The sequence below is a fragment of the Lithobates pipiens genome, unplaced genomic scaffold, assembly GCF_037356315.1.
Source record: "Lithobates pipiens isolate NorthernLeopardFrog02 unplaced genomic scaffold, aLitPip1_a1.2 Scaffold_18, whole genome shotgun sequence".
NCBI classification, from domain to species: domain Eukaryota; kingdom Metazoa; phylum Chordata; class Amphibia; order Anura; family Ranidae; genus Lithobates; species Lithobates pipiens.
In genome coordinates this window covers 146306632-146326538 of record NW_027507758.1, presented here as the reverse complement: position 1 = coordinate 146326538, position 19907 = coordinate 146306632, and the positions used below count along the sequence as shown (strand labels likewise).

Sequence of the window (19907 nt, the reverse complement as noted above, 5' to 3'; positions counted from 1 at the left end):
ATTGCAACGTAAGTGTGAGTATTTTGGTGGATGCAGATGTCAGTCTTTAGCTTCAAAAGCTAGCAACATAGTTTTGTATTAGAATAGGCAAAGACTCAAGTGAGACATAAATTCATGGACATGAAACTGGAATGAAATATGGAAATACAAACAGGGAGAGGTGAATTGCTGCTCTGACACTTTAGCTCTTTTTGTTACCTCTTTAGCCTTTAAGTTAACAAGAGCTTGGAAAATATATGAAAAGTTGAAGCAAAAAAAAATCTATATATATAGATATATATCTATATCTATATATATAGATCTAGATCTATGTATAGCTATAGCTATATATATATATATATATATATATATATATATATATATATATATATATATATATATATATATATATATATACAGTATCTCACAAAAGTGAGTACACCCCTCACATTTTTGTAAATATTTTATTATATCTTTTCATGTCACAACACTGAAGAAATTACACTTTGCTACAATGTAAAGTAGTGAGTATACAACTTGTATAACAGTGTAAATTTGTTGTCCCCTCAAAAGCTCAACACGCAGCCATTAATGTCTAAACCGCTGGCAACAAAAGTGAGTACACCCCTAAGGGAATATGTAAAGCGCTGAGCAAATTGTTGGCGCTATATAAAACCTGTATAATAATAATAATAATATGTCCAAATAGGGCCAAAATAGACATTTTTCCTCCCCGGTGTCATGTGACTTGTTAGTGTTACCCATTCCAGTGTCATGTGACTTGTTAGTGTTACGAGGTCTCAGGTGTGAATGGGGATCAGGTATGTTAAATTTGCTGTTATCACTCTCACTTTCTCATACTGGTCACTGGAAGTTCAACATGGCACCTCATGACACCTCAAGAACTGGGGATCTGAAATAAAGAATTGCTGCTCTATATAAACATGGTCTAGGCTATAAGAAGATTGCCAGGACCCTGAAACTGGACTGCAGCATGGTGGACAAGACCATACAGCGGTTTACCAGGACAGGTTCCACTCAGAACATGCCTCGCCATGGTCGACCAAAGAAGTTGAGTGCACATGCTCAGCATCACATCCAGATGTTGTCTTTGGGAAATAGATGTATGATTGCTGCCAGCATTGCTATAGAGGTTGAAGGGCTGGGGGTTCAGCCTGTCAGTTTTTAGACCATATGCCGCACACTGCATAAAATTGGTTTGCATGGCTGTCATCCCAGAAGGAAGCCTCTTCTAAAGATGATGCACAAGAAAGTCTGAAAACAGTTTGCTGAAGACAAGCAGACTAAGGACATGGATTACTGGAATCATATCCTGTGTTTTGATGAGACCAAGATAAACTTATTTGATTCAGATGGTGTCAAGCATGTGTGGCGGCAACCAGGTGAGGAGTAAAATGACAAGTGTGTCTTGCCTACAGTCAAGCGTGGTGGTGGGAGTCGCATGGTCTGGGGATGCATGAGTGCTGCCAGCACTCAGGAGCTAGAGTTCATTGAGGGAACCATGAATGCAAACATGTACTGTGACATACTGAAGCAGAGCATGAGCCCATCCCTTCGGAGACTGGGCCGCAGAGCAGTATTCCAACATGATAACGACCCTAAACACACCTCCAAGGTGACCAATGCCTTGCTAAAGAAACTAAGGGTAAAGGTGATGGACTGGCCAAGAATGTCTCCAGACCTAAAACCTATTGAGCATCCGTGGGGCATCCTGAAATGGAAGGTGGAGGAGCGCAAGGTCTCTAACGTCCACCAGCTCTGTGATGTTGTCATGGAGGAGTGGAAGAGAACCAGTGGTAAACTGTGTAGCTCTGGTGAACTCCATGCCCAAGAGGGTTAAGGCAGTGCTGGAAAATAATGGTGGCCACACAAAATATTAACACTTTGGGCCCAATGTGGACATTTTCACTTGGAGTGTGTTATTGTTGTCAGTGGTTTAGACATTAATGGCTGTGTTGACTTATATTGAGGGGACAGCAAATTTACACTGTTATACAAGCTGTACACTCACTACTTTACATTGTAGCAAAGTGTCATTAATTCAGTGTTGTCACATGAAAAGATATAATAACATATTTGAAAAAAATGAGAGGGGTGTACTCACTTTTGTGAGATGCTCTATATATATATATATATATATATATAATTTTCAGGCTCAAAAATGTGTTTGCTTGGAAGTGCAGTCGCTCTAAATCTAAGGAGTAGATCTTAAATGAGTGGAAACTCTGCTGATTTTATCATCCAATCATGTGCAAGCTAAAATGCTGTTTTTTATTTTCCTTGAATGTCCCCCTCGGATCTACAGTGACTTTACTTCCAAGTGCACTTTCATTGCACTTTCAAGTGCACTTGCAGTGCAAAGTTCCATGATAATCTGCAACATAAACATACATAAATAAATAAATTGTAATATTCTCACAATATATACAAATAAAATTATGTAATTTAAATAGTGAAAATAGAAGAAAAGTCCACTAAAGTTCATCAGGATGAATAATGGATTCTCGAGACTAGGAGGTCAATCCTATAAGTGAAAGATCAGCAGACAGCTGCACTTAGAAGAGTGGTAAGATATGGATAAACAGGTATGATGAAATACTCTTACCGAAAGGGGTGGACCTGTGTGTCAGCGACACCAGATCATGCGAGCATAAAGCAATAATCACTTGGAGCGGCCGGCTCTATGAGGTCCTTCACCATCCACAGGCATCCAAGGAAATCAGCAGACCAAAGCGTTAACAGCCAGGGCATCTAAAAGTGTGTTTCTAAAATCGATCAGTATACATTACATAAGGAGCGAATATCATGTAAAAACATAAAAGAAAAGAGGCTCCCAATGGTGCAGATCTGAGGATACTGATTGGCAATTTATTTTCAAAAAATGCCAAATATACAAAGTAAATATCAAAACGTAAAATAAAAAATGTGATCACATGGTTAAAAAGCAATATGGGAAGCGTGAGAAGCATCCCTACGCGTTTCATCCGAAATTGGACTTCAACTGGGGCATCAATAAAAAAAGAAACTTTTTCCCAATCAGTATCCTCAGATCTACACCATTGGGAGCCTCTTTTCTTTTATGTTTTTACATGATATTCGCTCCTTATGTATACTGATCGATTCGAGAAACACGCTTTTGGATGCCCTGGCTGTTAACGCTTCAGTCTGCTGATTTCCTTGGATGCTTGTGGATGGTGAAGGACCTCATAGAGCCGGCCGCTCCAAGTGATTATCGCTTTATGCTCGCATGATCTGGTGTCGCTGACACACAGGTCCACCCCTTTCGGTAAGAGTATTTCATCATACCTGTTTATCTGGATCTTACCACTCTTCTAAGTACAGCTGTCTGCTGATCTTCCACATATAGGATTGACCTCCTAGTCTCAAGAATCCATTATTCATCCTGATGAACTTTAGTGGACTTTTCTTCTATTTTCACTATTTAAATGTAGTTTGATTATTTAGCGCTATATTTGTTGTTTTTAGTTTTTATGAGTTTTTGTCACATTCGTATGTAGCTGCTGTATGTATTATTTCACTGCAATTTTAGCGCAGTAATTATCACGTTTTCCTTAAATAAAATTATGTGAAAAACATATGTGCACTAAGCACTGAAAGATAAATATTGTAGTCCCAATAAGTGCAAACATTCAAATCTCACAAAGAATCCAGGCATTCACTTCCTGTTGTTCCTATGGTATAGGCAGTGAAGTGAAATTACCCCAATGTGTAGCAGCAAAAAACAAAAACATTTTTTAAATGTAATTACGTTAAGGCTATATTCACATACATTGCAGAAGGGGATCTGACAGAAGTACCTGCTTGTCATTTCTGTATGCAACTTTATTGCTGTCCCGATAGAATTTCGTTTTTGATAACAGTTATACAAAACAGTCTAAAATATATATGATTTAACTATTGACACTGTTGTGGTAGCCATGCTTACTTTTATGGATACTTTGGATAAACTGGCAAGTAGGGTACTTGGAGAACATTTACTTTACATAAAATAATGACGATGAGAGACGCTGGGCTTAATTGACTAAAAGTGGTGCAGCTGTGCATAGAAGCCAATCAGCTTCAAGTTTTTTTGTTGTCAAAGCTTAATTGAATAAGCTGAAATTAGAAGCTGATTGGCTACCATGCACAGCTACACCAAATTTTGCAATCTCTAGTTTTAGAAAATCAACCATACTGTACCAACTTGATAAAAAGGGCCCTTCTTGGGAAAACCTTCAATGCATGAAAACAGAGGGTTTCAATAATTTATCTTAAGTTTTACAAGCAAAATGTAATTAGAAAATGTATTTTGTCGTGAATTGTAAAGATGTAATTTACTGTACTGTAAATATGTTTCTGATACCTACATATATTGTATTTTTTTATGTAAATGTTTCAGATTACAGATCGTAGTTGTTTGACCCATTCAAGCAGTAATACACTTTCCAGCAGTGCATCTAGCAATAGTGATGAGAAGTCATACTGTTCTGGAGACCTCATGGACCCTGAATTACTTGGCTTAACCTATATCAAAGGAGCCTCAACAGACAGTGGGATTGATACAGCACCATGCAGCATGCCCTCACAAGCTATGGCTTCAGTACTTCATACAAGTAGCAGATCACACCATATAGCAGAACAGATGGTTCCATGGAATAACTCTTCAGACGATGCAATGCCAGATAATGACCATGAAAACCTTTACTATGTCCACAGTTACCACACAGCTGATGGAAGCATTGGAGATTTTAGTGAGTTGTCCTCACATTCCAGGTAATTCTGTTTTTTGTATTTTCTTTGCAATGGATCTGTGACTATACAATTTGTTATAGTTTAAGCATTTTTTAAATAATTTGTATTCAGATTTATTCCCACTGTATTTGTACCAGAGGTGTGAAATAACCAAAACTCTACTCTGCCAGCAGTTTACCTTTTCTGTGATCCCCCATTTGATATTTTGGTTTTGTATCCATCTATCCTCGAGGGTTTATTAGCACTGCCTCTCCTCTCAATTATGGCCTAATTCAGGGCTCAAAATTTATTTCAAGTCCTGAACTACTAGCCAGGCCTTAAGGGTTACTTGCCACCAATTGCCCCACCCAACCCCTACCCTGCCCTGCCCCTAATTCTGCCACTAAACACGCCCTCATAAACTATCTCATGAAGTTACATTTAAATGTTTTATACAGAATAAAGTTACAAAAATAAATATTAACAACAACTTTATCAGTGCCCATCAGTGCAGCCTCATTAGTGCCCATCAAAGCAGCCTCACCAGTGCCCATAAATGCAGCCTCAGCAGTGCTCATCAGCACAGCCTCACCAGTGCCCATCAATGCAGAGGGGCTAGAACCTCTGTCATGGATTATCCACATTGGATAGATTTCCCTTTACTATCTGTTTTTATGCCTGACACCTGTCACCTAGACATTGTGGTTGACTTACTAAAGGCATATAGACGTTGCACAAATTTTTCCCAGAGCTCAGTGAACATGGTGAATCTCTTCTGATTTCCACCATCCATTCATAAGCAAGTCAAAATGTTTTTTCTTCCTTGTACTTGGGTATTCTTTACAAAATGTTCCTACACCACATTCACTAAGGTCTAGGGGAAAATGAGTGCAACTGCACTTGCAAAGGGCAATTTCTATATGCCTTTAGTATATAAACCTCATTGAGTCAGGGAAGAAAGTCAGCAATAACACCTTTCAGATGCTCCGAGCCCTTCCTGCTGTACTAAGCTAGTTGTTCTTATTGTTGTTTATGTAACTGAGGTCTTGTCTTTTTTGTTATAATCATGTCCCATACTTCCTGCTTGCTCATAAAGGATCAGTAAAGTCGCTGGATTAACAACATTATGAATTTAAACATGGTGGCTACATTAGTTCTTTTTTCCAGGCCTTTTTCTTAGTTATCTTTACCTGCTGCTTTTGTCACTATCATACTTCATGTCCAATGGTGACACACTGTACAGTATCCATAGGCGTGCGCACAGTGTATGCCAGGTGTGCCTGGGCACACCCTAATCACCCTAGTGATTAGGGTGTGCAGAGTAATTATTTTACTTTGTGAAACATCTTTAAAATTGAAATATATATATATATATATATATATATATATATATATATATACATATATATATATATATATATATTTTTTTTTTTCAATTTTAAAGATGTTTCACAAAGTAAAATAATAAAAACAAAAAACCGACACCATCCACTGCTCTACTGTGCATGTGTGTTTGAACTTTGGGGTGCACACCTTAATGCAATAGGCTGCGCACACCTATGAGAGTATCCTTGGAGAAGCAGCCTAGGCTTCCCCTCTACTTATCCCCATTAGGTAGAGTAAAGTTGTTTTGTAGTTCAGCTGATAATAGCAATGTTTTAGCTTTCTCCTCAGTGCACAGGATGTTTCAAGAACAATGGATTTCTGGTAAGCTCAATGCTCATGGAAAATGTACTTAGTCTGAAAAAAGTAAAACTAATGCAGCCACTACATCAGAGGACTTGTAAACTAATGCCGCGTACACACGATCAAACAATCCGGTGGAAAAGTCCGGCAAACTCAAGTCCGCCAAACATTTCCCCCGTGTGTAGCCTCCGGCATACTTTTTTGACCCGAAAGTACGGCGGACTTAGAATGCCGCGTTGCACTCCAATCTTCCCACCGGACTCGCATTTCGGCGGACAATCCGGCCTTGTGTATGCCAGTCTGCCGTACTTATGAAATGAGCAGACTTTTCCCACCCGGAGAAAATCATCGCTGGCCCCGCCGCCTGGTATGAACTTAAAGGGGAACCCCAACACGGAAAAAAATCGGCGTGGAGGTCCCCCCCAAGTCCACAACAGACCCTTGTCCGAGCACGCTACCCGGCCGGCCAGGAAAGGGGGGCGAGCGAGCGCCCCCCCTCCTGAGCCATACCAGGCCGCGTGCCCTCAACATGGGGGGTGCCTTGGGGAAGGGGGGGCCACGCGGCCCCCCCCACCCCAAAGCACCTTGTCCCCATGTTGATGAGGACAAGGGCCTCTTCCCGACAACCCTGGCCGTTGGTTGTCGGGGTCTGCGGGCGGGGGGCTTATATATAAGTGGCAGCGCAGCGCGTCCCTGGCATTGCGGCCGGAGAGATCGTCGAGTCAACATCTCCTGGAGAAGAAGAAGAAGAACGGAAGGCGGCGGCAGAAGACCGGGCCACCGCCTGTAAAAGAGCTATAAGAAGGCGCGGTGGCCCAGCAGAAGAACCGAAGAGGGGGACAAGACCCCTGAAGTCGGAAGAAGAGGCCGGCGGCGAGGAAGAATGCCGGGCTCCTCCGCTAGTAAAAGAGCTACAAGAAGATAGCGGAGGAGTCCGGCGAGAAGACCCCCGAAGACGGAAGACCCCCGGAGCTGTGCAATAAAGTATTTTATCTCGTGTGTTGTGTTTTTTTTGTACTTTTATTTTACAGGTGAATGGGTAGGGGTACATTGTACCCTATACTCATTCACATAGGGTGGGGGGCCGGTATCCGGGAGCCCCCTTATTAAAGGGGGCTCCCGGATTCCGATAAGCCCCCCCGCCCGCAGACCCCGACAACCAACGGCCAGGGTTGTCGGGAAGAGGCCCTTGTCCTCATCAACATGGGGACAAGGTGCTTTGGGGTGGGGGGGCCGCGCGGCCCCCCCTTCCCCAAGGCACCCCCCATGTTGAGGGCACACGGCCTGGTACGGCTCAGGAGGGGGGGCACTCGCTCGCCCCCCTTTCCTGGCTGGCCGGGTAGCGTGCTCGGACAAGGGTCTGTTGTGGACTTGGGGGGACCCCCACGCCAATTTTTTTCGGCGTTGGGGTTCCCCTTTAAGTCCATACCAGGCGGCGGGGCCAGCGACGTCTCCTTCGCGGGCTCCGCCTACCTGGAGACGCGCTCGAAATGAGCGGACTTTCCTCCGCATGTGTGGGCGAGTCCGTTCATTTCAAAAGTAGGGCGGATAGTACGGCGGACTTAGTACGCCGTATTAGTCCGCTGAAAAAGTGCCGTGTGTGGGCAAGTAGCCCGTTCGGAAAGTCCGACGGACAGTCTGGCGGGAAGTCCGCCAGACTAAGTACGTCGGACATATCGCTACGTGTGTACGCGGCTTTAAATACATTAATTTTTTGTTCTTAGATTTAGATATACTTTAAACTTGTAATGATCAAGATTTTTACATCTTTCTAATGTGTTAGGGTAGAACTTTTACAGAATCCCTAATCCAGTGCTAGTTAACGTACATGTAAACACCAATGCTTTATATATAGTTGAATATATGATAGAATTTGTCATGTTCCTTTTCCTCTAATAGAAACCATGCAAGTGTTTGGTAATGTGCATGGATTATGGCATTTATCTTTTCTTTTTTTTGTAATCCTGATGCTTATGGATGATTACAAATGGAGATATAGGAGCAATTGCAGACATCTGGTTGAACTGCGATTTACAAGCACTCATCTACAATGTTTTTTTATTTTCACACAGCCAGGTGCACACACTCTTCCGCTCGTTATCTCCAATGACCAGTCTAGGGGATGTGTTTTATGTTTTATTTGGAGAACTTGGATAGGAGAAGGGATTTAGAAAGATACTCCATATTAACTATTCACAAGCAAGGACAACTTCTTAATAGAACTGTATATCAGACTGTCAGTAGAACTATGCAGCAGGCTGTACAGAATAGAGCAGGTTCCTTTGTAGCAGACGGAATTTAATGGACTTTGCATCTTCAAGACACTAGCCAGTGTCTCCTTTAGCTTACACCCAGTATGCTGACTTTTAGCACCGAGAGAGGGATTTTAGCAACAACACTCTCTAGGATCCCTTTAGGGGGTCTGTACTCACAAGGTCCTGGCCCCAAGTCACCTTCCTCTGTGATACCAGATAGGATCCATGGACATCCTCTCTTAGTCAGCTTGCAAGAGAGCAATGAATTTAAGCTTCAGTGTTTCAGGCCCTTAGGTCGCCCACCTGGGGCCGCATGGCAGCCTGTGCTGGGGAGAGGCAGCAGCCCCCTCCCCACTGGACCTCTCTCTGTAGATCAGTGATTCTCAACTAGGGTTCCGTGGAACACTAGGGTTCCTCCAAAGGTTGCTAGGGGTTCCTTCAGCATTGGACAATTTCTGCCTCTCAGATGAGTTTCCGCTGACACCATTGATCTTTTTAGCTATATGTAAGGAGGTAATTCTTCCCAATGACCACAAGTGTAAGGACCATTCTTCCCACTGACCATCAAACTATTGTATCATAAATTGTAGGTTTCTCATTTTTAGTATTTCAAGGGTTCCTCTGTGTTGGAAAGGTTGAGAAAGGCTGCTGTAGATGAAGACCCAGAACTCACGTTCTTATCAAATATAAATACAGTCACCCAAGATGCATTGGAGGCACATGCCCTTCTAATTGGCCAGGACTGTACATCCATGCTCTCATTTGCAAGGTTTCTTCCCACTGTTCAGTACTTCCCATAGCTACTAGACCAGTGTGAAACATCAAGACAGCATGAGCAGCACCAGAGCACATTGAGCAGACTCTGCTAAACAATCACAGCTCTCTGTTAAGCAGACAGCATATACATTTACCTAGCTGTCTCCCTTTCAAGCAGAAAATCCAAAAACAAAATACACTCACTCTAGCACCTACCTAGGAGGGCACTACACAAAAAACTAACATTTTTCTTTTTTTATAGTCATTTGCCAGCTATTTCTTCCTATTGTGAATAGTAGCCCAATAATGACACATAAGCTAATTTCCAAGTTGCCACTGTATTTTAAAACAGGTGAACCTAAGGAATAAGGTAAGTATCTCTCCCATAGAGTAAACAAGCAATTACCCTTGCACTGCACAGGGGCTCCACTGCAAGATTGTTTTTTTCCCCTTAGGTTGGCCTTCTGAGAAGTGTTAGGTGTGACCTCAACAAGTCACCTATTTGTCAGGTTATGTTACCGTTTCCCAATTGTTAGTTAGAGTTCTTATCTAAGCAAAGAGACACGGAGGTATTCAGTATTTCTGCTCAGAAGTCCGTCGTAACTCTGACTTTCTCTGACTGACTCTGGGCTCTTTATTACTTCTCTTTTATAGACAGAAAAGGGCAAACATCAGCAAATGTAAAAAAAACAACATTTTTGCAAAGAAAAGACAATTCTCCGGGTGTTATCAGCTGATAAGACAATCTTCTGGGCGTAGACTGCTTTTTAGGGCTGATGCGGCCTCTCCTTATGCGTACGTGACTAAAGATGACGAGTCCTTATTTTACAGAGAAGGATAGAGAAAGACAAGTATTTAGTAAGACATATTGTCAACCATTTTGTTTTGACACCCCTTAATCCTTACATTTCCCCCTTTGACATCACCCCTCCCTCTTGCCCTGGGTCCACCTGAACAAGTTCTAGTCGGCCTATATCCAGAGTACTCTCCCTGACCGCGAGTTGTCAGAGGGGTATACACCCATCCCCCTGGACAGTACCAACATCTAAAATTCAGGAAGAGTGGCTTTTCTGACAGATGGGTGATGTCAAGGATCTAAATCTACCTATCTTCACAAAAGTTCCATCTTTTCCGCATCATTTACCTTGGCTTTCTTGCAAAAGCACATGAGCAGTTTAAAGCATGCATAAAAGAAAAATACGAATAAGAGCACCACTATAATCGTCATTGCTGCCTTCTTAACCCAAGAGAATAACCCTGAGAAACTAAAAGTTCCACCAAACGGATCCCAGTCGCGACCAATATTTCGGGCCTTCTCTTGTAAATTCTTTACTTCCGTACGGTGTTGTGCAATGATGTCATAATAGTCAGGTACCTCAATGCTGGTGTTATGTATCCAAGTACAGCACTCATAGTCCTCAGTAGTTTCACAGAGTCCTGTCAGTGCTGCACTCATACTTTTAATTGCTAATTCATGTAATTCTAATTGTTGTCTGATGGCTCTGGTCTCCAGATTTAACTTAGTAATGTCATCAGAGTTTTTCTCCAAAACATCATTAATAATTCCTGTATAGTTATTTAGTCGTTTCATTAAGTCTATACCCCATCCTGTCCAGGACGGGAACCAAGCCCATGCCATGTCCTTCTTCAGGAATATTTCTCTTTTACTACGATACCTGAGGGGATATCTAGGGTGCATGCTAGCTTCTAATAGGTGATCACCTCGTTCATCACCTACTACTCCCATTACTGGTACTAAACTTGCGAGGTAGCACCATCCCTGAGCTCTTCTAGGTATCCAAGTATAACATTTATCCTCACAACAGATGTATATATTATTTCCCAGTGCTACTGATCTTGAACTGATATCATTTCTATAACGAGAGGTGTATCCATAGAGGGATAAGTTGGATACTAACCACCTAACATTATTATCCACAATGTTAGTGAGGAAGTCAGATAATGTCTGGTGTGTGCTGGAATTACTGGGATAGAAGCTTCCATTTAATACGACAATGGACAAATTAAACTTGCTGTCTTGGCATTCTCCATTTCCTCCCGTTGTGTTCCCTAAGCTGAAACACCAATCAGGGAAAAAGGCGAGGCCATTTGACTTAAACATTACTGTCTCGCTGGTATTTGTTCTAATTATGTTAATGCTACTGTTAGCAAGATCAGTATAGTTTATAGGAACTGCCATCAGTGGTATACTTGCTGTGCTGGGGTGTAATTTGCTACAAATCCAACATTTCTCATATCCTGACTTCTGGGCATAAGCATATTTAAACTTCAGTAATAACATTTTTTTAGAAAATCCTTCATCCTTGTGTATTTTATTCTGTGAGGTAACCAAACTATTAGCCAGGATTACTGAAACAATAAAAAGATACATGTTGTCATTTGCCAACTGGCTCCTTTTTACAATGAGAAGCGTGGATCCAGGTAGGTTTCCCTTCCAATTTCACTGAGGTTGCTGTAATCAATAGCACCTGGAAAGGACCTTCAAACCTTGGTTCCAGTGTCTTTCTGGTATGTTTCTTTACATACACATAGTCTCCTGGTTGTAGATCGTGAGTACCTGTGACAGAATTAGGGTCTGGAAGAGAAGAATACACACTCTTGTGGATTTTAGTCAGACGCTGTTGCAACTGTATTACATACGTAGTTAACCTATCACATTGTAATTGCATACTTTGAGGAAAATATAAACCTAATCTAGGTGCACTTCCAAACAGTATTTCATATGGGGATAACCCTGTTTTTCCTGTTGGGGTGTACCTAATAGAGAACAAAGCTAAGGGTAGGCACTCAGGCCATGGTTTGTTCAACTCCTGCATAGCTTTTTGTATTTTCAGCTTGATTGTACCATTTACTCTTTCTACTGATCCTGAACTCTGTGGGTGGTAAGGAGTATGAAAACTTTGTTGAACCCCTAACATTGCCATCACATTTTGCATTATTTCTCCCGTGAAATGTGTCCCCCTATCTGATTCTATTGTTTCTGGGAGACCAAACCTAGGTATCAGCTCAGTAATCAGTTTCTTGGCGGTGGCTTTTGCCGTAGCTGATTTCACAAGATAACTTTCGGCCAGCCTGAAAAATAGGCAGATGCACACGAGAACAAATTCAAAGGGGCCGCTCTTAGGCATTTGTATGTAGTCAATCTGCAGTCTCTAAAAGGGATATTGGGCCCGGACCTGATGTTTACGTGGGGTTTTCACTCTCTGTCCTGGGTTATTAATCAGACAGATTTGGCATGCAGCACAGTAGTTCCTTGCAGTACTACTGAATCCAGGGGCTAGCCATCCTTGGCTTACAATCCTATACATAGAATTGGAGCTGACATGAGTGGGTAAGTGAACAGCCGCTGCCATTGCGGGGTATAGAGAAGCGGGTAGACATATTTTGTCTCCTTCTCTCCATACATTGTCAAGGCCTGGTGCAGCTCCCTCCTTAACCCAACGGTCCTTCTCAATAGCCCCTGCTTGTTCCTGTAGTTCGATTAGCTGCTGCCATGTGGTTTCGGGCATACTCACCTGTACCGTGGCTAAGGTCTCAGGGCTTACTTCCCCTAGAGCTGCCTTCTTTGCAGTTAAATCTGCAAATGCGTTTCCTTTTCCCTCAGTTGTTTTTGCGCTCGTGTGTGCCGCTATCTTCATGATGGCTACTCTTATAACCTTTTGAAGATTGTTCAGGACTCTTTTGATTCCTTCACCATGTTTAACAGGTGTGCCTGCTGCTGTAAGGTAACCTCTAGCTTTCCATATGTGGCCATAATCATGTGCCACACCGTAGGCGTATGCGGAATCAGTGTAAATGTTCCCTTCTTGTCCCTCTAAGTGTTCTAGGGCTTTCTCTAGAGCGGTTAGTTCCGCTTCTTGTGCCGACATGTGTGCTGGTAGTGACTTTGCCTCAATTACCTGTGTGTCCGTTACCACAGCATAACCTGTGTGATATTTACCTTTGTCATCGGCAAATCTACTACCATCTATGTACAGTGTGTGTTCTGCATTTGTAATGGGTATGTCTGTGACATGTGGGAACCCCGTGGTTTCTTGTTCCATAAGTTGGAAACAATCGTGTTCATCAGATGTTATGTCCTGAAACGAAAGTGTGTCAGAATCCTGAGTATCTTGTGCTGTGTCTACACCATTATCATCATTACTCCCCCCTGTCAAATCTGTCTGTAATGGTAAAAGCTGTGCTAAGTTAAAAGAAGTGCATCGCTGAAAGGTAACATTGGGGGGTAGGAGCAAGGTGCATTGTAGACGCAGCTGCCTTGCCATTGATATGTGTTTTGGCTGGACCTGTGACAAGATGGCGTGTATGTCATGTGTGGTATGTACCACTACAGGATTGTCTAAGACAATTTCTGAGGATTTGTCAATGATAATTGACACTGCTGCAACTGCTCGTACACAGGACGGTGATCCTCTAGAGACAGGATCGAGAGCCGCCGAGAAGTATGCTACCGGCCTTTGTTTGATGTGTTGTTGTGTCAACACCTCTGTTGCGTGTCCCGTGATTTCAGCAATGTACAAATGAAATGTTTTGGTATAATCAGGGATCCCGATCGCAGGTGCCGAAATTAGTAACCTTTTTAAGGTGCTAAAAGATTCATGACCTGCTTCTGTGAGTACATAGGGTACTATTTTCAAGCAATCATATAATGGCTGCATCAGAGAACTGGCATGTGGTATCCATTGTCTACAATATGACACCATTCCCAGAAACATACAAAGTTGCTTAAAATTGCGTGGGACATTCATTTGTCTTATGGCCTGGACTCGGTCTTCAGTGAGGTGTCGAGTACCCTGGGATATACAGTGGCCCAAAAAGACAACCTTTTTCTGACATACCTGTAACTTAGTTCTATTCACCTTGCACCCTTTTTCAGCCAGGAATTGTAACAATGATAGAGTGGCTTTTAAACAAGTATCTTTATCCGGACAACATAACAATAGGTCATCTACATATTGCAACAATACACAAGTGTCAGGTGGTAGCCATTCTCCCTATTTTTACCTTTTAAGGTTTAGTCAGTGGGGCATCAGTCAGGAGTCCGTCATAACCACTTATGGGTATGGTGTCACGGGACGTCATGTGTGGAGGGACTACTGAATCAGACAACAGACTGCGTGACGCTCCTGTGTCAACCAAACAAGGAATATGTTTACCTTCCACCTTCATCAACATGTGGAGCATTTTGTTCTCTGATTCAGCTAGGACTGGGGCAAGTCATGCGGTCGGATCGTCCCTATCATTGGTACGCCTCTGTCTGTAGTCCCTCGTGTCTCTGTCCGTGTTTCCTTCCTGTTCGTCTTTTATCCTTTTCCTACAGTCTCTTTTTATATGTCCCACCTTGTTGCAGTAATAACAGGTAAGAGGTTTACGGGAGGAATTCCCTCCTTCATTGACCCGGGCAACAGTGTTAACTCCCGGTGTCCTTCTGGGTTTAGTTTCTGCTAAATCAGCCTCTATGCCTTGTGCTTTCTGCAACAATGTTCCTCTGTCCCGTATGGCTCTCCATTCGGGAGTACATGCCTTCAGTTTGTCACCTATTTGGGGTACTAGTCCTTCCATAAACTGTCGATTGAAAGCCCTAATGGTGACGGGTAAGGCTAAATCTAGACCTTCGTCAGCCATCATGCTTTCCATGTTGAGGTAAAATTCTGTAACAGTCTGACCTGGGGCCTGTTTTATGGGCGCTGTCGAACCCCTTTCCTGCTGTTTCCCTTGGCAAAATTCTCGTAACTGAGCAATAAACAGGGGTCTAGAGTCTATATGACGAGGATGTACTCCTGGCGGATCTGCCGCTGGATCCCCTTGTGGTCTATGTGGAGCAATTTCATTCATAAATTGATTAAACATCGTTAGTGTCATTTTATGTCTACACAAATCTTCCCCATCTTGCCAAGTCGCTTCATGTGTGTCTAGTAATTGTGTCACGAATCTACAGAATGCGGCAGGTTTTGCTACGGGATCAGGAGCATTCTGTATTAATGCCATAAGAGTGTCAGCCGACCAAGGTGTCCATGTCCTCAGAACGACTTGTCGGGTCACTGTAGGTGGCTGTCCTGCTTGACCCGCATTTGGATTATTTACTTGTATTACCCTAGTCCGACTATGGACTGGAGCTACGGGCTCTGGTCTTTGAGCGCCGCAATGCACACATTCCTGTGCCCAGTCTGGGTTCTGGGTACCGCATACTCGGCATACCCATCCTCTTCCTCTTAAGGAAGGATAAAGTTTTGGTCTTTCATTACCTGGTGTGGTGGTGTTATAAGGAGGTGGAGTATCTCCCGTATTAACCCTATCGCCGGGAGCAGAAGGAAGACTTTTGTGTCGGACCTTCATATCCCATCCACCCTTTTCCTGACAATACTCCCATCCCTCCTCTTCAGCCCTGTTGGAAACCTTAATTAAACATTGTATTTGTGATACCCATCTGTTCTGCAATATCTCTCCCTGTCTGTCTTTCTTTATTTCTTCCCAACCTTCTACACTTAATCCATTTTCTCCATCCATCCCCAATTTCTTGAGAATCCTATTTGTGCCCTGTGCCTTATCCTTCCCATACAACATTGTAATTATGTCTTTAACAGCATAACATTTCTGAGATTCCTCCTGGGGTATACCATGTGTCTGGCCCATTTTGACAGTCCTGCCTAGGTGGCGTTTGGATCACTTACTAAGTGTCTCGTTGCCTTCTCCTCCTAGGGTGCCAAAATACTAAAAAACCTCTCCTGGATGAGATCGAATTACTTTATATGCTAGCCAACTGACAAATATTATGACCAGACTGACGGCTACAACATATACAAGCATTCCCTTTTGGTGGCCAAACACATATGACTAGGTCTCCGGGACTTTGTGGAGACCTTATTTCCCTTCCCATTACCATGGAATCTCTCAGCAATCGTTTCTTATTCCTGCTTTATTGAGGCAGTCAGGACTTATACTTTCAACCCGTTTTTAGGCTCATGAATCAAAAAGCGTATATCAAACTTAAGTGTCGGACCCCCAAAGTACTCTTACGAGTTAAGGGCGCATTCCGTTACCCATTGGGATGATATATGTTTCAATTCACACCATACAAACAGGGCTTATCTCAGTCACAACAGACAGATGACAAGTAGACAGACAAGAAACAACGGTAACATAAGCCAAAATATTAAGTTCAAGACCCGCTTACTACAGAGGTTGGTGTTTACCTGAAGAACAATTCAGACAGATCAGGTGGGCACAAATCTAAGAAGCACAGAGTTTATAAGAAAATAAAGCTTTTCTTACCTGCGCAGGATTTGTCTGTGGTTCTTGATGTGCCCAGCCTCTTTGTTCCGTCCTTATGTTCGTTCGCCTCTTGTAGTTTCTTTCTGCAGGTCCCTTGTTCGCGGCGCCAGAAATGTTAGGTGTGACCTCAACAAGTCACCTATTTGTCAGGTTATGTTACCGTTTCCCAATTGTTAGTTAGAGTTCTTATCTAAGCAAAGAGACACGGAGGTATTCAGTATTTCTGCTCAGAAGTCCGTCGTAACTCTGACTTTCTCTGACTGACTCTGGGCTCTTTATTACCGTATATACTCGAGTATAGGCCGACCCGAATATAAGCCGAGGCCCCCAATTTACCCCCAAAAAAACTGGCAAACTTATTGACTCGTGTATAAGCCGAGGGTGAGACATGCCTGTCCATCCCTGTGTGTGTGTCCGTCCATCCCTGTGTGTCCGTCCATCCCTGTGTGTCCGTCCATCCCTGTGTGTCCGTCCATCCATCCCTGTGTGTGTGTGTGTCCATCCATCCATCCATCCCTGTGTGTGTGTGTCTCCATCCATCCATCCATCCATCCCTGTGTGTGTGTGTCTCCATCCATCCATCCCTGTGTGTGTGTGTCTCCATCCATCCATCCATCCATCCATCCCTGTGTGTGTGTGTCTCCATCCATCCATCCCTGTGTGTGTGTGTCTCCATCCATCCATCCATCCGTGTGTGTGTGTGTGTGTGTGTGTGTGTGTGTGTGTGTGTCCAGCCTACCTGTGTCCCGAGCCTTTGTCCCGAGCCTCCGTCCCGTGCCTTGCCTCCTTGCCTCCGTCCCGTGCCGTGCCTTGCCGCCGTGCCGCCGTGCCTTGCCTCCGTCCCGTGTCGTGCCTTGCCTTGCCTCCGTCCCGTCCCGTGCCGTGCCTTGCCTTGCCTCCGTCCCGTGCCCTCTTCGTCGGCGCCTCGGCGGCCATTGTAAAATTCAAAAGCCTCCGCCTTCGCCTGTGATAGGCGGAACACTGAATTTCCCAGCAGCCTGTGTTCCGCCTATCACGGACATCGTATCATCCTCGTCCGTAGTACGAGGATGATACGATGTCCGTGATAGGCGGAACACAGGCTGCTGGGAAATTCAGTGTTCCGCCTATCACAGGCGAAGGCGGAGCCGGAGGCGCGGCTTTTGAATGATAGAATGGCCGCTGTCTGTCTGCTCGACACGCTGATCGAGCGGGCAGACAGCGATGACTCGAGTATAAGCCGAGGGGGGCACTTTCAGCCTCAAAAAAGAGGCTGAAAATCTCGGCTTATACTCGAGTATATACGGTACTTCTCTTTTATAGACAGAAAAGGGCAAACATCAGCAAATGTAAAAAAAACAACATTTTTGCAAAGGAAAGACAATTCTCCGGGTGTTATCAGCTGATAAGACAATCTTCTGGGCGTAGACTGCTTTTTAGGGCTGATGCGGCCTCTCCTTATGCGTACGTGACTAAAGATGACGAGTCCTTATTTTACAGAGAAGGATAGAGAAAGACAAGTATTTAGTAAGACATATTGTCAACCATTTTGTTTTGACACCCCTTAATCCTTACAGAAGGAAAATACATAGAAAATGTTTTGTTTTTTCCCCTTTAATATTAATCCATTGCTTTATGTCCTCCAAAATGATTAAAATATATAAACTATAAGCAGGAGCAAAGAGTAATCCCACATCTCCAATAGATATTGATTATTTGTTAGCTTATGCTAAAAGAAAAACAAGAGACAAAGAGGTATGAGGCTATTTCAATAAAATATATACAGACAGAAAGAAAAATTATCTTTCTCATAAATATGCATGCAGCAAAGCTAAATGCAAATGAGAAACCAGTGTACAAAATAACAAGGCAATGCTAGATGAAGCAAGGCTATGCAGAGAGAGAATGATATATACAAACCAAGTAGAGGTTAAAAGGAGTTTAGTATAAACAGCTCACTCAACAGAAAGCATTAGTGCCAAGTGAAAAATACATTTCTAATTCCTGAGGCATAGTGTCTTCAAGAGGAGAAATATGGCATTGAAGAAACATCCTACCAAACATGGTCAGCAAGTGGTGCATGGTGTATTTTGCACCTAGAACAGATGTTTTTTTTAATTCCAAAGTTTTTTTGTGCGTTGCAAAAACTCCAACAATGAATGTTAGCAAAAGAAATATGGTAATATACTGAAAAACCAATAAAGACACATTTTTTTAATTCCATTGGCCACATCTGTAGGGCAAACAATCAGAAATGGTAAGCGGTTATGTCCATGGGGGTCAACAGATTGTCCTCACAGGACTTTGGAAACAGAGAAGACTGCAAACTGTGTTGATAACTAGATCAAATAGGAGTGGATCTCCATATAATTTCACTCAACATGGGCTGCGGTTAAGGAGGAAGGTGGATTAATTACAAAGGTATACAATTATGGGTATAAGGATCCATGGGAGGTGTTGGTGTGGTATGAGGTTTTCAGGCCGGAGAGGAGAAAGGTGGGGGGAGTGTGTGGATGGGAATGGGTTTAAGGTAAGGTGGTAGGAAGCTGGGAATCACGTGTTCGGTTCAGCCCAGATATACCACAGAGCACACTTAGGAATAGGACCAGTAGCTACCACTGTAGCAAGAGATTGAGTCTGTAATGATACTCAGGTAGACTTGAATTTACATTTTTGGTAGACTGGAGTACTGGTAAAGTGTGTCCAGAAAGCCCAAGTGGTGCTAAATTCCTTCTCTATGTCTTCCATTTGTTTTTTGTCTTGTATTTTGGTGAACCACAGCAAATTAGCTAAGAAGCTTTTTGTTTCCACAAAACAGTTACACAGTTAAACATTTGCTCTGGTTTCGTTTATCAGATGTCTAGTAAGAGAGGTCATGTATCATGGGTGCATGATGTAATTTGCCTGTAGGAGGTATGCTGCAGGATTCTCAACCTGAGCTCAGGAAGTAAGAAGATATACCACCAGATATACAAAGGGACAAATGCTCATACGTTCTCATTAAGTGTGAATCATAGTTTCTTGTGCTAGCCTGCTATTCCAACAGGCTGTTAGTGTTTGTTAAATTTGTATCATGTAGAAGGGAGCAGATCATTTTTAGCACCCTCTGTATAATAATGATATTTTAAATGGTGGTCAGGGAAAAAGTATAATTTCACAATGATGATTAGTAGAGAAGTACCACCCTTATATTCAAACTCAGTGTTG

At 42.9% G+C, this 19907-nt stretch overlaps 1 protein-coding gene across 2 annotated transcripts in view; it reads left to right on the top strand.

The window, feature by feature from the left end:
• Window positions 1-19907, top strand: part of SIPA1L2 (signal induced proliferation associated 1 like 2) — a 329734-nt gene that overhangs the window by 246103 nt on the left and 63724 nt on the right. For both annotated transcript variants that reach the window (XM_077486232.1, XM_077486231.1), the window contains exon 14: window positions 4400-4773. In XM_077486232.1, coding sequence (XP_077342358.1) covers window positions 4400-4773 — 374 coding nt within the window. The remainder of the gene's footprint in view (window positions 1-4399; window positions 4774-19907) is intronic.